This window comes from Brienomyrus brachyistius, unplaced genomic scaffold, assembly GCF_023856365.1.
Source record: "Brienomyrus brachyistius isolate T26 unplaced genomic scaffold, BBRACH_0.4 scaffold47, whole genome shotgun sequence".
Classification (NCBI taxonomy): domain Eukaryota; kingdom Metazoa; phylum Chordata; class Actinopteri; order Osteoglossiformes; family Mormyridae; genus Brienomyrus; species Brienomyrus brachyistius.
Window position 1 is genome coordinate 1627535 of NW_026042322.1, and position 17554 is coordinate 1645088.

The 17554-nt window shown below is 45.6% G+C and overlaps 2 protein-coding genes across 4 annotated transcripts in view; one reads left to right on the forward strand and one right to left on the reverse strand.

The window, feature by feature from the left end:
- The first annotated feature begins 2630 nt into the window (after positions 1-2630).
- Positions 2631-9791, forward strand: LOC125723346 (rho GTPase-activating protein 10-like). The gene is made up of 4 exons (XM_048999846.1): positions 2631-3150; positions 7487-7591; positions 8594-8685; positions 8941-9791. Exons 1-4 carry the CDS (start codon positions 3008-3010, stop codon positions 9027-9029), a joined length of 429 nt encoding a protein of 142 aa, XP_048855803.1. The 5' UTR covers positions 2631-3007; the 3' UTR covers positions 9030-9791.
- A 3233-nt stretch (positions 9792-13024) lies between these two features.
- Positions 13025-17554, reverse strand: part of nr3c2 (nuclear receptor subfamily 3, group C, member 2) — a 62404-nt gene continuing 57874 nt past the window's right edge. For all 3 annotated transcript variants that reach the window (XM_048999887.1, XM_048999888.1, XM_048999889.1), the window contains one exon: positions 13025-16993. In XM_048999887.1, the coding sequence (XP_048855844.1) occupies positions 16838-16993 (156 nt within the window). In that variant the 3' untranslated portion in view covers positions 13025-16837. The remainder of the gene's footprint in view (positions 16994-17554) is intronic.

Genomic DNA, 17554 nt, shown 5'->3' on the forward strand with positions numbered 1-17554 from the left:
AAATTGGTTTTCTCAGCTGACTGAAAGCGGGCTTTAGAGTTTGCGGTCCCAAAATGTCGCTCCGGGTATTTATCGGTTGCCGCCGAGGAAAAGCATCCCGACACGTTTGTGCCGCACGGCTTTCCAGCTGCTATTGGATTTCAAGGACGCTGCACTTTAGAATCCCAGAAATATCGGGTTTTCAAAAAAAAAAAAGAGAGAGAGGGAGAGAGAGAGAGAGAGAGAAAAACGATAAATCAAAACCTAGTTGGATGTTTTGCAAAGATGTCGTTTCATTTCATATTGTTCTGCTCCAGCTGCACAAAGACGGACCATTTTGCCAGAGAGGAATGGGAACAAATGTGTTAACAATATATTGGCGCGTTCTGAAAAGACGCTGTGGTTTCAAATTTAAATTGTGCTGTTTCTTCAGGACAATATGCCCCCCCCCCCCCCCCCATTCAGTTATTTAGCAGATGGAGTCGGAGCGTTCTGATAGTTTGAGAAACTTCTGACAATATGCTTTTAAGAACAGCACAGTTTACATAGTTGTGTTTCAAAATAGGGTGCCTGCTGAATTATATTCTCTCTGTCGAGTCCCTCTAATTCACTTTATAGGGAAACTATCGTAATCGAAATATATCGTGAAATGATGGTGAATTGCAGAGAAAAGGAAATCAAATTGACAAAGTGACAGTTTATAAGTGGCAATAAGTTTTCTTTTGATTAATGTATTTCTACACTTTGTTTTTTTCACCTTTAATGTATTTTTATACGTCAATTGGCTGTGACGTTCACAGCTGATGTCACACGTGAGGTGACCTTGGGGGGGGGGGGGGGTGTATATTAAGGTCTTCTCCTGAGTCGAGTCACTTTTTTGGAGCTGCTCGATTGGTCTGGCAGGCGGGATGAAAAGTTCTGTCATTACGTAAAAATAGATTTTAAAGCAGCACCAGACTCCTGAGAGAACTTGTGCCAACGGACTGCAGGATGCAGACATTTACGTTTATTTATGCCGGTTATTGTGGCGTGCCGTTTAACTATCATTTAAAAGCCGCTTATAGCTGGTTAATGATTATGTCATGCAAATGGGACTCAGCCAGGCCATAGGCCAACATGTAGTATGGCTTTAATAAATGTAAATTGGCGAACAGAGAATGTTGTGTGGTCAGTTTTTATCTTTAAAATCTTCCTCGAGTTTTGAATTTTAGCAATAGATTTTTATTTGAACAGTGTCATGAGCCACATCTTTATTACCAATAATAATATATACTTATGGTGTGTCACTAGTTCAGTAGGTACTATTGGCTCATACCTCCAGGGTTGTGGGTTCAACTCCCACCTCGTATGTGTGAGTTTGCATGTTCTCTCGCAGATTTCCTCCTGAAATCCAAAGGCAGGCAGTTAGGCTTATTGGTTTCTTTAAATTGTCCCTAAATTATGATTGTGTATGTGCCCCAGTGATGGGACTGGCATCTTGTCCTGGGTGTACCCCAGTCTTGTGCCCAGTGCTTCAGGGGATTGGCCCCATGCCCTGTCATGACCTAGACCAGGATAAGCACCCAGAACAGTGTTTCCCAATCCGATCCTTGGAGACCCACAAGACAGTCCGTGTTTTTGCTTGCTCCCAGGGAGCGAAAACGTGGACTGTCTGGCAGGGAGCTCGGAGGGAGCAAAAACATGGACCGCTGTGGGAAGCAAAGATCACATTGGGAAACACTGACCTAGAAGATAACTGGAAGGATGTTTACTCCGGATAGCACACCGCACACATAACAGTTCTGCCTTCTTCCTTATTGCCTTGCGTCCAGTTGCCTGTAATTTTGTTAGTGCATAGTTAGAAAAAACGTGAACCGACACTTTTACAAGTTCACAATTAAAAAGCAGTGGGTAGGAAATGGAGTGAGAGTCCCGCTAAATTTTCCCAAGATCTAAACCACTGCTGCTCTGTAATTTGAGATGGGCCTGTTTGCTGATAGTGATTCATACACATAAGTTTGACGGCCAGCATTTATAGAAAAACCCATAATAATCCCAAATAGGAACATGATGTACTTACGGCTGTCACAACCTCTGGACAAAGTACATTTCATTGGCTTCTGTGTTCCCACCGGTGAACGGTATTGTGTTTATTCACAGTGCCTACAAAACATTTCGAGAGCCTTCCTATTGGTCCCCTAAAACCAATAGCTAAACCCAATGAAACTGAAGTCAGATAAGAAAATGCTAAGGTCGGTTTTCAGAGTCTGCAGAATATGGCGATAGCTCAGCGCCGCCTTTTACGGAGGGCATAAGAACATTAGAGAACATATGGAATATTGTGGCTTCTTCAAAGGAAAGCGAGATTTGTGGGGTTCGGCCTTCTGTTTCAATCGACTGATCTGCCGCTTCGGAGCTAAACCTCTGGGAGGCTGGTTACACATGAGGAACTGTGTGTTTAAAAAAAAAAAGAAACATTATTTTTGATTTATTCATTTGTCTGATGCTTTTATCCAGAGCAACTTACCAGTAGAGCAGCGTTTCCCAATCCGGTCCCCTCGGGGACCCACAGTTGGGTCCATGTTTTTTGCTCCCCTCCTGCCAGACAGTGCACATTTTCAGAGCTGGGAGGGAGCAAAAACATGGACCGACTGTGGGTCCCCGAGGACCGGATTGGGAGACGCTGCCGTAGAGGGAAGTGTTACAGTTTGTGTGTGTGTCCTGGGATTTGAACAGCCTTTGCATTGTTTGCACAGTAAGCATTTATTGAGCTATGTGAGGTAATCTGCTACCCAGGGAATAACTTACGGATGTCTTCCATGTGTAGGTTTCATTACTTTTGATGTGTCACAGTTTAATGTCTTTTCATCCTTCCTGTCCTCTTTGATGTTGCTGCGCCGGGACTGTATTGGTTCTACACCCTAACCCCAGTGTTGATTGACTTATCCTCTGCGGTCTGTTCTCCCCTTCCCCCTTGTCCCGTTTCCACGCGATTCCTGAAAATGGCCAATGCCGTCTCGCATGGTTTTTCCCATCAGTGTGCACCGGAATGGTCCTGGATGCCGTCTCCTTGGGCAGCGACGAGTCGGTCTCATCCCAGTCCTCCACATCCGGCTCGCCTACAGAGAAAACCCAGAATGCCCTGGGTGGGAGCGAGGCCAGTGGTGCCCAGGGTGCGGCAGACGCTGTAGGGTAAGTAGCTAGACAGTTACAGTAGAGTTTTATTAGCCGGTGCTAAAACTGACGACCGATAAAAATGGCCGATCAATAAAAATGTAGTGCAAAATGATAAACTACATCAAAGTGAGTGACTTGGTGGAGTGTAGCTGAGAGCTCTTCAGAACACACTGCCCTCGTTTCTGCTGTTTTTCTCCATATATACACCTGGCAAAGGATTCAGCAAATCCTGGCGTTTAGGCACATCTGCCTGTTTCGTGACTCAGTGATTCACGGCTCACCCTGAATTAACATCCTCCCAGGCGCACGCCTCTCTATCGCTGATGGGCTCGTATCCTGGCTCCCCAGCGGGACGCGACCACACACGCAACCGGCGTGGTTTTTTCTTTTGGGGGGTGGACTCTCTAGCCGCATTCCCCAGAACAACTCACGACTGCAGCGTCCAGGTCAGACGCAAAGCGGAACGACCCGGCGCCGGCTGTGTTCAGCGCCACAGTTACGGTTACAGGTCGAGACCCTTCTGGTGCCCTCGTCCTTTTTTTGCTGCGGTGAGCGTTTCCTTCTTTGCCTCCTCTGCCCACGCCGCCTCGACCTGCCTGCGGGTCAGCGGCCACGGCCTGGCAGGAGCAGAGTGCCCACTGTGCTCGGCACTGCTCCCCCCCACGCGCCTCCCCCGGCTGCTCCATCTCTTTGTTTGCAGCAGCTCAGTGTAGAGGCTGCGCAGTCCCTCCCGCCCCCCCGCCCACCGGTCTGCCTTCCTGGGACTTTCATTTCTGCCGTTTGCAGTGCGCAGCCCGACTCGAATGCTGATGCAGGAGGTAACAATACTATGCCGCAAGATTCGGGCCTTTGCCGACTGTGCGGAATTACCCGGAAATGCTATTTCTCAGTCTCAGAAACAGGCTCAGGATGTAGGGTAGTATACAATAGTGTACTGTCAGAAACAGTGCATTATCTATTCTGTTCTCTTTTCTCTGAAAAGTGCATCTCTTCCATGCTTGTTGGTGCGTCGGTGTGTAATCTCTGCAAGAGTCTTATCCTGTTCTATTTTTTGAAGTTGCTCCTTCACTTGAAAGGCACAGATAAGCGCACAGATCTGATCTCTGTACATACATGTGTCTGTGTTCTTTACCCTAATGACCTCTAAACTTTGTCCCAGAGCCCAAAGCCCCGCCCCTGCTAGGGCGATGTTCCACTGCAGCGTGACGTCCACGTTTGCACACGCCTTGGACCCATGGTGCAAAAAGAATTTGCAAGCTGTTCATCTGGGTACTTAGTGGGGTCCGGGCTTAGGAGATGAGGGGGTGATTTATTGTTTGGTACGTTAGGGTGTTTCAGCTGGTTGAACACGGCCCGCTTGTCTCCCTCTCTCCCGGGGGGGGGAAGGCTTTGAGCCGCTCAGAGTCTGGCCTCCCCTTGTGTTCATGTCCGCTTCCAGACCTTCTGCTGAGCCCTCAGTCGTGCTGCGATTTCTCCTAACGAGGAACCGTGGTTTTACCCCGGAGCCTGTGTGCTGTACCGGTCCAGAGGAGCAGCCCGCTCTGTCAAAAGGGGGGGGTGGGGGAAGAGATCTGTCAGCTGCTGTGGAGGATTTTATAGCAGCTCAGTGCTGGGGTTGCCAGATCAGGCACGTGCATCTTCCTAGTAGTTTGATGTTTTTAAAATTTTTTGAAAATCTTCTAAAATTGCAGAGAAGCGTCACTGTGGTATTTGTGTGGCTCAGCGGGTTAGGATGTTGTGCCCGTGATCGGAAGGTCGCCGGTTCACATCTCAGGGTCCGCAGAGTGATGTCACAGTTAGGCCCTTGAGATCCAGGGACTGGCTGAGTCTGCTTTCTCTAAAAATGTCGCATTGGATAAGATGTACATCGATATCTGTAAACGGATAATATTTTTTACCTCTTTTTGTATGTGCTTGTCAGGATACAATATGGAATTTTTTTCTGTATATACTGTAATTTACATGCGTTTTGTATTTTATGTCCACACTGATTAAACCAGGCGCGTAGCTCGAATTGCGTTGCCTAAAATAGCGTTTACAATTTTCCTGTCTCCTCAAAAAGCGGCTGTTACCCGGCTGGCGTTGCGCCCTGTGAATTTTTTTTATTTTATTTTTTTTATGTTGTTTCCAGGCAATCACAATATGAAATGACTGGAGTCTGAATTTACCCGGTGCTCTCTGTCGATGCTTTCGATGGCGTCCACAGTACCTGCTCCTGGGGAGAGTGGGAGTTCTGACTTGGGCGTGCAACAGTCGTGGTCTGTGAACTTCCCCCCGCCCCCACCACGGTCCAGAGCCACAAGCATTCCCTTGTGTGTGACCAGGCCTGATACCCACCCCCCGTCCCCCCAACGGACACAGGGGCCGCTGCCCGTCCAGACAGCGCGAGGTTAATCAGCGCATTTGCTGCACTGCAGCGCTCAGTCCCTCCTGCGATGATGCAGAGCAGCAGAGCGCCGACCAGCCTCTGCAGAGCCATAAATCACGGATAACGCCACCGGCCCCCAGAAAAGCACCGGAACGTCGCATCCGCCCCCCCCCCCCCCCCCCCCCCCCCCCCCCCCCCGTGTACCGCAACTCCTCTCCGTCCACCCAATAATTGCCATTATTATCGTCTCTACGGGAGCAATCGGTGGCAGCAATTTACCGATTAAATCCTGCATTAGCATGTCTGCGGCCCAGGCGGTGCATGCGGTTGTCGAATAGTCTCCGAGGTGCCGGGGGCCAGAAACTGCTACAAACGAACCACCACTGATCCAATCATCTTAGGATCAAAGTTACAATAATTCGGGCATCTGTGCTTTTTTTTTTTTATAAATTATTATTTGTGAATTAAAGAAAAAAGTATTTCATTTTTAAAAAACCGTGCTGTACACTGTCGTTCCGCTACTGTGCGCGCACTGTTTAAAACATTCATTATCCCGCGAGGAGGTTTTACGGAGGACATGAAACTTGCTTTGAGAAAATATTTAGAAACGGAATCTGTTTTGCAGCCCTCGCCGAAGAAAGCAGGAAAATGAGCCGGCCCGCTTTGCCGAAATCACACCCTGCGGTGTGAGCACTGTTAGCCTATCAGATGTTTCTTTTCTTGTCCTCTGTTATTAAAATTCACTTCTTTTTTTTTTTTTTACCCTCACTGCTGTTAAAATGAACCTGCTTCAGTGCAGTACGGGCTGGGGAGGGGGGGCCGTTCCCAGGCCGTTTGTTGTCTTGGAAATAACGTCTCTTAATTTGTTACCGTCAGGACAACGTCTCCTCTCCAGTGGTGCCGAGCTCCAGAATTTGTCGACAGAGTTTATTTAATTGACAGAACGGTGCAGAAAGCTCGGTGCTCTTTATAATTTCCTCGGTTTCGCTTTTTCCCCGGGTTGCACGCGGCGGCATCGCCATCCTCCCGGGAATCCCGCGTCTATGCAAAACTAATGCATAACCTCAGAGCCACTTAAACAGACCTCATCCTCCAGCAAGCGAAGATGCAAGAAGCCGATTAGCCTGTTAGCTCACGCTAGCTAGCCAGGTGGAGAGGGGGCGGAGGTTGTCTCGTTAAACCAACAAGGAGGGTGTGGGGGTCTCACCGCCTGAAACACTCCCCAGGACTCTGAAAGCCCAGAGCACGTTAGAGTCTTATGGTTTTGCACCTTTACTGAGACCCTGGCTGGCTTTGCACCTGACACACACTGATGCTACACAGCCTGGTGCCTGGAGTGTTTTAAAGGACATGTTTGCATCATATTCCTGCATTTTCCGGGCTGTCATGGGGTTTCATGTGCGCCGTAAGGCTGCAAGATCATCATCGCACCTTCATCATCCCCGCTGTGCATGTTATGTAAGTCAGCGAGTTATTAATCAGGACTGCAACTAGCATAATATTTTGAATGATTCCCGGACAGGAACTGGTTTCAGATCTGGGATCTTTTTTTTTTTTTTTTTTCTCCCATCTCTCGGCCCGTGTTAATTCCCCCCTCACAGCCCAAGAAGCGCTGCAGCGCGCATGGATGTTTACATCAGGCGCAGGCACGACACTAATTTACTCAGCTTTAAAATAACAAGCTACTTATAGCAGGAATCTGTGCTACAGTGAGTGTCTCCCGCAGCGAGTGGCCTTCGATGCCATCGCATTAAAGGGCCCGCTGCGTGCAGCTGTGGAGTGCATGTTCCTTCCAGAGGCCAGCCTGTCTGCCTGACTTTGCATAATGCGACACTTCTTGCATAGCTAATTGCCAGGACGAGACTTATAGGGCGGACGCCGCGGTCATCCTTCACCTGACGTCCGCGGCGAGGTCGCATCCGTCGTCTGCTGAGGGGCTTGGACGGGAGGAGAGCTGACGTTGTTGTGCCTTGTCCTTCGCAGACCTTCCACGGCCCTCTGGTGGAACCCTGCTTCCTTCTGCACCGACGACCTGACCAGTGCAGCGTCTGCAGTGACCGCCTCCGACACCAACATGAGGGACGAGAGGTACCCGCCGCACCCTCCGCCCAGAAATGCGCTCTGACATCAGCGTTCCACCGCCGGCCATGATCACACGCGCATTCGTGCCTTTCCCGACCTCTCAGAACCATAGCGAGCAACTCGAGCGAGTGCCGGATCCGCAGGCCGGTCTGGAATACCGGACGCAGTGGATGGTTTAAGGGTACGGGGTGGGAGAGCCGCGGCATTCTCAACATGACAGTGTCCGTCAGGTGCATCGCATGCAATGCGCTGCTTGGCATCACATGCCTCTGTCCCAAATGCAAACTCGGTGGCCGGCATGCAAAGTGTCGAGCTGACAGCTTAGTTTGTTACCAACTTCTGCCAGTTTATGTATCATTCAGCAAGGCCCTCTTCTGCCTTCTCAGAGGAAGCGTATGAAATATTTATCATGTTATCAAGTATTGAATGCTACCTGCCTCCACCTAGTGAGTCTGCCAGTTGAAATAAATATTTGTTCTCCCACAGAGCCTTTGAAAATACTGCTGAGCCCAAAATAATAACCATATATTCTGCACACCAAACACATCTACGGCTTGCATTTCTTCGGCGGCTCGTGGTTAGATTTATTAGATAAAAACCACCAAGTATTTGTCAGAATAAGAGAGTACGAAAAACAGCTGTGGGGGGGGGAAAGGGAGAGCAGGATTTCTGTTTTCTGAATCTCCACTTTGAGTGCTAACTTTATATCGCAAGCTGCAGTTTAATTTGTCTGTGTAGCTAGGAGCGCAGCTGCCATGGAACAGCATTTCCCATCCCGGTCCTTCAGGGACCCACAGCCGGTCCACATTTTTGCTCCCTCCCACCTATCAAGAGCATAAACGTGAACTGTCAGTGGGTCCCCAAGGATCAGATTGAGAAACTACCATAGAAGGTAACCAGGATGCTTAACCAGACCAATCAGGAGGGACGATGGCTCTACCCCTTCATCCGTGTCAGGCATGGGGTCCGGTACTCTGAACTCGCTGAACTCCCCCCTTCCCCCGCCAGCATCCCGAGCCGCAAGGCCAAGGCGGTGTATCCGTGTGAGGCCGAGCACGACTCCGAGCTGTCCTTCCAGGTGGGCGCCATATTCGACGACGGTGAGTTTATCCGCCATCACCGCTAACAGGTTCTGCAGCCTCTATTCCTTGTGCATTTAATAATAATAATAATAAAAAAAAAACTGAATAAACTACAAGCGGAAAAACTGAACATTGATTCAATAGACCTTCCAAACCGTGGAACATAGACGCTGCATGAGCTAGGTGCACGTGCGGTCTGCCACGCTGATGCTCTTTGCTGTCCGTGTTACCATTGCTGCTGTATAATGTCGTCCCCCCCCCCCCCCCCCACAGTGATAGTTTCCAGGGAGCCTGGCTGGCTGGAGGGTGTACTGGAAGGGAAGAGAGGTCTCATCCCTGAGAACTACGTGGAGATGCTATAAAGGCAGATGCAGGCGTGGCACCTTATGCATGGTATCCATGGTCTCCTGTGTCCAACGTACGTGTCTTAAGGAATGCATACCTGCAGCTGTAATTATGGCTGAGTATACTGTGCCGAGAGGAAGCGCATGTTATATTTTAATTAGCAAAAGCTTAAAGCTTTTGGGACCTCTGCATGAACGGTTTCATTTCTCTCTGGGCTAGGGGCAGCACCTCCGGCGTGTGCAGTTTCGTAACCCTTTCCTGCGTGGAAGGCGACCTCACGCAAGAGCTGGGGGTGCTGATCTAGAGATAGCCAGTCCGCTCTGAACGATAAAGCCTTCACTTTATTAGGTAGCATCACCACTGCAGCCTGTCATTATAGTTACATTTTATTACATTTTTATTATCAATACACTGTGAATGGACATTTTATATATTTCTGTTATATAAAATTCACAGCTGTTGTTGGAGTGCAATTCTTTTTAAATCCTTTATAAAGCTCAATGTTTCTGAGCTGTAACGAGCAGAATGAATGAAATCTGGAAAGGCTGCGATTTTTTTTTTTGTTTTTAGTCGTATTTCAGTTCAGAAAGTTTATGAATGTGTTGGTCACTTCTTTACTAGCTAATGTTTAGTGTGTTTTTTTTTCTTAGTGTCTTTTTTCTGTTTGGGATGAAATTTTGGATAAGGTTTGATTTATATAAGATTTTAACGGTCCGGTCTATTTAATTTGCAAACAGTGTATATATTTTACTGGTATGAAATAAAACCTGTTTTTGAAATTTTCCTGTGTGAAAGTAAGAGAATGGAAAATATATGTGATGACAAGCTAATTAGTTAGAATACTGTAGCTGGGCATCTTAAATTTGAACCGTATCGTTAGTGGAAAACCTCCATTTTCTTTAATTTTTATATTGGGGGGTATTCAAGACATGAGCATGGCCAGTTATCTATAAACAACTTAATAATCCTTCGCTTTTAATATAGGGTGATGTTTGCTTATTAGGGACAATTATTCCTGACAAACATGCAGTTCACCCGCTGGGACTCAAACCAGTGACCTTTTATGTATGACATCCGGTCCCTTAGCTGCTCTGCCATCTGCTGGTGGAAGGTGAAAATGCATGACATGGAATTATCGTGTACCCCCGTCTATACATGTTTCCTCCCTCGGTCCAAAGACAGGCAGTTAAGTGAAGCGGTATCGCTAAATTGCCTTTAGTGCATAATTGTAGGTGGTCTCAGATGGAGTGGCATCCAGTCCACGGTGTGTTCTATCTTTACATCTTGGGTTAGGCTTCTGGTTCTCCCAAGACCCTGTTACAGACAGTGGATGGGTTATTAGGTCTCATTTTGATTTGTGCTGTCTGAGAATTAGCATGTAGCGTTAGCCTCTATCGTATTAGCACCGTGGTTAATTCGAAGCAGCCTTTCCATCAGTATCGTTCGCTGAATGCTAGCGTTCGTTTCCAGCTGTTTCAGTCTGCCACGCACCATTTCAAATGTGTTAATATTAGGGTGCATCTGTGTAATTAATGTGAGTTACATCCAGGCCAGTGGGTGTAATATTTTATGTAATAATGAAGACTGGCTGCTTCAGGCACTTAAAGTATGCTGTCAGGCTGTGCTCAAAAAAAAAAAGAGAAATACTCTGCAGGTTTGGGTGGGTGGTGGAGCCCCCTGGCCCTAGGGATGGGGCACTTACATAATCAAAACGGGGCAGGGATAATGAGATGGGCAAATTATTGCGATTATCAGCCTCGAAAGGTCTTGGAGCTCCGGAGAGGCACGGCTACGCTGAATCACCGCTTGTGGACGAGCGAAGAAGCCTCACTCACTCCCAGCACTTTAAAAAGGTCAGTTTTACAAGAATCCACCCACTCAGTCCTCGTCTTAGGTGCGCACGGGAAAAGTATACTGTCTTGGATGGATGGATGGATGGATGGATGGGAGGGTGGGACCACCCAGATAACCCTAATTTTTTTTCCTCCTTCCTTTTTTCCGTCACACAAAATTATTCATGTAATGGAAACTTCATGCTTATGTTAATTTTAATACAACCTTATGTGTCTGACTGATTATTGTAATAGATCATTAGTTCTTAATACGGAGAGTGTTTTAATGGCTGCTACTATGCATCATTGCAGACAACCAATCAGAACAGCCACTCCGTATGAGGCGCTTGTCTGGCATAGGACCCATTTAGGGTGTCTAGAAATATGCCTGTGACCTTTCACTCAGTTTGAGGTATAAATTATGCACTGGACTTTAAAAGGATTTTTTTTTAGTTTGTTTGTTGTGTAATAATGTGATGTAAAAAAGGGTAGGCCAGCCAAGAAGGAGATCATGTGTGTTAGCTAGCCGCTAGCTAGGTCCCATTTCAGTAAGGATGATGGCAATTCCCACATACTGGCAAAGATAACGAAACCTAAGCGCAATATTTTAGGTCCTGGAAACGATTTTGCTAACCGACTCCGCAAATCGTCCTGTGTTCTTCTCGCTCCTATGCCGGCGTGCTGAAGTCAGACGTTTTGCCTTGGCCTGGACGTGTGTCAGCAGACCTCGCAATGTATTTTCCATTTAGCATCGCCCTTCGCGGCGCTTGGAACTGCCGAGTACATTTGCATTGGAAGCAGCCCAGAGTACCTTACTCTGGGGGCAGCAGTACCGTTACTCCGGATTTGCGCTCCAGCGTGATGGTGTCTCTCTTGCCCGGTGACGACGACATACCCGCAATCCGTCCCACATCCATCTGCCTGGCCGCGTGGTGGGCGGAGGGCCTCCCGTTGTTCGTTTTGTAGGCGGAATTCACATCATCGCATGCGAGGTGCATTTGCATCAGGGCTTCCCCTAGGGGGCACTACGGAACGATCCCGCCCCGCCCCACCCCCCGCTGCCTCATACCTGTTGCTCTGTAATAACTAAAATTTATTTCAGAATGAGAGCGTGTTTAGATGTAGGATTTGGATGTAACATCATTATACTCGAATTTAATCCTCTGCCAGGAAATAACCTAAATTCCTGTTAAGCAAAATGCAGTTATTGCCACCACCATCATCTCTTGCCTGTTGCATTATAATGGGTCGCAGTGTTTAAGTAGCACAAGTAATAATCTATATATTTGTTGAAGTGCAGAGAAATTAAAACATTCGCCGTTTGCTGAAATAAATGACTGCTGTGTTTGGTTGGGGGGGGGGTGGGGGTGGAAAAAGCAGCCGTGAAATCGGACCGATCCGCTAGATTTCGTTTATCTGGCACGACGGCACCGTGGGGGCTGCTGCGAGTCTGTGGGAGATTTGGAGTGGGCTGCGGATTTCATAAAAGAGCAGAAGCAGCCCAGCCTGCGCTGCAGTCTGCTACTTTGGCATGTTTGGAGATCGGTTTATAACAAGGTTAATGTTTAAGTCCTCCGGGAGTGATCCGCTCCTCTATATACGCATCCCTCCCCGCCTCTCCCCCCCCCCCCCCACAATTTCCATTTCTCTCACGCTCTCTGTATCGTCTTTCCCTTATCCTTCTCTGTTGCTATCGCTCGCCATCCTCTCTGCTCCCGTGCAGATAGAGTGGGCCTAAAGCCAACGCCAATAGCCGTTTTCTCTGAACGTCCCACAGTCATGTGACTAGCCACCCCCACCCCCCACGCCCGTGGTGTAGGAAATCCTCCTCCCACGCCTATCTGTCAGGAGTCTGTATACTCGATGTAATTAGGAAGAGAGTTTAAAAAGATGCAGAGTTAAACTGATGTGTAACATGAGGCCAGGCGGCCAGCTGCTATTTAGGTTTAAAAAAAAAAACACTCACTTTGAATAATATGATTCACTGACACGTCTGACCAGTAGAGTCTCAAACAGAATTCGGTACCAGCGTATTTTGTATGTTTATAGCCGAAATGTGATTCTGCTTCTCCGTTCCGCTGGAGTGCTGCACGAAACAGATGCATTTTATTTCAACTACCAAATGCAGCAGTACGACATTTGTGCATTTTTCTGCAATCTGAAGGAACAGAAACGCATGCTTTTGTTAAAGGGTTTATTAGAATCCCTCGCTCTGTTTTTTTTTTTTTTTTTGCAAATACAATTAAAGCAATATTTGCTTCAAGATATACAGTAAGTTTGTAGGAACTAATTGTTTTGCATTTTTTAATAATGAAGTATGAAATGTACTGTGAATATTTGCAGACAAATATTGTACAAAGCCTTGGATTAAAAACTTCAACAAAAAAAAAAATCAACCAGTAACAGAAACACAGGGAACTGTTAGGGTTATGGCTTAATTGCTCTACTCTGGATTAATTTATACAGTAGTGAAAACACATTAGCTCCAGTTTTAACCAATTAGATTTCATATCAAAAAGGATAAAACCTTATGATTGATAAACAACTAAAATACTTGCATTGCACAGAAATAGTATGAAGTGAAGTCACTTTTTTATGCACAACTGTCAAAATACCTTTTTGAAGCTACATATCTTTAACTGTACAGATTTAAATTGCACTGTGAAAATACAGGTGCATAGGCTTGTAGCTGGACAAGCAAGATCATAAAACGTCTCTGTGCAAGACAGCCTGCTAAGTTATCAGATGGCGTGGACAAAAGTAAGTCTGGAACAGCGAAAAGATGCTCAAACTGAACAGGAAGGCATGACTGATATCCGGCCTTTTAATTTCAAACAACAAAAAAGCACTACTTCACTGCTTGTTAACCCTCATGTGCAAAGTCCCTCTAAGCCAGGATTCAGGATGAGCCGTCAGAAATAGACTGTTTTCCGCAGAGAACACCCTTCAAGTCCAGCCTCCGAGATACAGACACCCATAAGGCCGAGCTCTCACTTGAGCCTTTGCTAAAATAATCTGAGACCAAGATAGAAACGCTAAAAAAAAGTATATTTTTTATGGTCTCCGTAGTGACATCTCCCTTTCCCTGCTTACCGTCTCCAGAATAAAATCTCGGCAGAACTGGGATCCCGATCAATCTGTGACTACTGTAAACTGCCGATTTTTCTCTCAACTGGTCAAATTCAGCATTTGTTAAAATGCTAACCGCAGAATCGTAATGGGTGCACTGACAAGCTATTGAATGAACCAGCTGTTAATTAGACTTCAACATGATAAACAAAAAAAAATTGCCCCTTGATGGAACTTATCAGCTTCAGCTCAAATAATTGTTTTCTTTTTCTTTTCTCTTAACAGAGATAATTGTCTTTGCCAATTAACAGTCACATCGAAATAAATGAGCATTAAAAACCACGTAATATTTTTTCGCAGACATCTTCAAAAATCTAACATTCAGGTAGTTTGGTATTTCCTTTGTTTTTGTACATTCATTAAGGTTTGTCAAACGATTCTGACTTCAATTCTGGTAGCAACTCCAAAGACCACGATAGTCTAAATCTGGGCATGTTTTGGGACCCACATTAACATACAGTAACATCCAACAAAAGAAATGAAATATACTACTCAATATAATGACTCACTTATTTACAACATATACTGTAAAATGGTAAATTATGATAAAAAGGCACAAATTTCCCTTCTTAAATACACTGTAAACATCTCTTCAATAAGCATGCATAAACATTTCACTTTACAAAAAATTTTTTTTTCCTAGACAAAGTACTTAAATATTGTTTCCAGCAAAATATAATTCTTCCAAAAATACTTTCCCATTCTTCCTAAGAACCATTAACATTAATTTTACTACTTTTTATATATATATATATTATATATATAAAAGGAAAGAAAAAGAAAATTAAAAGAAACTTTTTACAGCTCGATTCAGGTCCTTCAAAAATGTTCTTACGCAGGAAAATGTACGTAAAGGGCACAGGTCACAAAATGGAGGCTGTTCTCAATGTGCACGTTACAATTCTGCCAAAGGCCTTGTGCAGGGAACAAACAAAACAACCGCGCGCACACAAAGCACCTCATTGTGATACGATAAAGCAAATTATAAGGGTAGAAACCGAGCTGCTTCCAACCTTTTGTATCTTTTTCAGCCACGCAGCAAAGCTAGTAATTAATTAATGCCTCTAACGTCACGAATAATCTGTGCAAATCTAAGGTGGGCAGTTAGAATGTAGGTATATCCTGCGAGTGACGACGGGGGGAAATCGCCCTGCGATGTCTGTCACTGCCGCTCCTTTCCTCAGATCCCGCCACGTCAACCACCCTGCCAACTCAGAGCAGTTGGCGTTGTGCTTACCGTACGGTATTAGGCGTCCACTATTATTGCCTCGTAAAAAAACTGGGGATCTCCAATACTATATTTCATATGGATAAAATATAAGTTACAAAATGGTCCAAACCTACAGAATTAGCCCAATGAACATAAAGTGATGTGAAAATACTGAAGAAAGAAATAACTTGACTGATATCAGTCACCGTCTGTTACCTTATTGGGTACTGTAAGCTTATTTAGTATAGAATCTAAAAATGTTAACACAATGCAATTTACTGTTATCTGCCTGGTAAGTATATTCCTACTCTTTATTCAGCGTTAAAATAGACAAATTTATATTTTCAACTTTATTTTTAGGTTCCAGTACAAATGTTTCTGCTCATTGTAAAAACTCTGTGTAAATTGCAGTGTGCAGCGCACAAGACCAACAGTCAGTCTGTGTGCAGCAAGCTTTACATTATAATAAAAAGCACCACCCTGTTTGGGGAAAAAAAAAGGTTTATCTATTAGATGTGATTTTAAAAAAACCATTGCGATGCATTCCTAGTTTTTGGCTGGAACCCTGAAATAAAGTGTACTTACTGTTTTTACAAAAAGCTGGTTTAAGAGAATGAGTAATCGACCTTATGACTATAAACAGATGTAAAATTAATGGCAGACAAATTATGGGAAAGATCTGAGTATATTACAGTCACACATTCTATCACGGGGAGAAAGCAAGTTATCGCCATATTGCAAACAGAAATGAGTCAAACCGAGTTTCTGGTCTTCGGCATGTCGTCCCGCGATGGTTTTGGACCAAAATGATTCCCAGCATTTCTTAATGCATATTTGTTGTGTGAAGTCCAACATCAGCAGCTCCATGACCCACCAGTATGCTGAAGCTTCACCAGTCCCTAATTTCCTGTACAGAGCATCTTCTCGCTAAAAACAATTAATCTGATTATTTCTATCTTGCATATCAGTAAAAGCTTGATTGGTGTTTGACGCTTATGCAAAGGCGTTTTTTTATTTTTTTTGTGAATATATATTTATAATATATACTTATCAGATTACTTTTACATATTGTTTTTATGCTACTTTCCAATTTATGGTTGAACTCCTATAGCCCTTGCAGATGCTGAGATATCGATAACCTCACGTCCAGGACATTTCCCAGATGCAGAAAATGGCACCTCCTCCTTTACAATGTTTTTGTTTGCAGTGTTGACATGACGACCAACGTAACTGCGAAGGGATGGCTTCTGTTGATTTCGTTTGTAAAGGTAGCCATACTGTGTGAAAAACAGTTGTTTTTCTTTCCCCCCATCGGTGTGAGGGCACATGTCCACATGGCCGTGAAGGTGTGTGGTTTGACCCAACAGACGTATGGCTTAGTATTCATCAGGGGGTGCCGTCATCGCCGTCTTTGGGGGTATGGGTCTGCTCCGTCGTGTCAAAGTGCGTCACAAGCGCCTCGTCCTTCCCAGGCAATCGTCCCGCCACCGATGCTGCTGCCGCTTCCATTCCAAGCTTTCTGTGTTCCTCCCCCCCCCCCACCCCCTTCCCATTCCCATTCCATCCACGAGTGCACGGGGTCGAGGGTGGCCCACTTCCGGCCGAGACCCCACTTTCTCTCTCCCTCTTATCTGAGCCGAGTGCCATCCCTCCTTCACTTCTTGTGAAAGTAAAGCGTGTGCGTCAGACCGGACTCCACCTTCGATATCTGGTCGCTGATGATCTCCACCAGCATGTCAGGAAACTCCACCTTCAGGGCCTGCGACTCCCGGAAGGTGTAGAAGCAGAAGTCTAGAAGGTTTCCCACCAGCTGGAGACAGAGAAGGTCAGAAATGACACATTTCCACACCGACTGGCTATTTGTTCGCAATGTTAGCAGGAAAAAAAAAGGAAAAAAAATACCAACAACTGCTACAAAAACAAACAATGACTGAATTTCATCTCGCAAAGTTAAGATCAAATCAACTTCATTCCCCGCCATTTGTTATTTTTAAAAGTAGGTCACGGGCCTAAAATGCCCAAAAGCTTCTTTCAAATAAACTCTCATTCAAGACTTAATTCAAGCACTTCCGAACGCCGACTAACAAACAGATACCGGCTGGTAAACAAACAGTAGCAGATGGAACTCAATAGTTCATCATCCCAAGCTGAAATTCTGAAAATGCCGGCGAGAAACTTTTAACTATTTAAAACAGATCGGAGCGCTCGCCACGGAAACGTAACAGGTTTTAGGCGTGTAGACGGAAGATATATCCATATGGTTCATTATACTGCGCAGGAACTATGGTTCAACACTTAGGGCGGCTTGGGTGGGAAAGCGAGGGAGCCGGTTCTCAATGAATCAACCACTGTTGTCCAAGTAGCGTCCTCT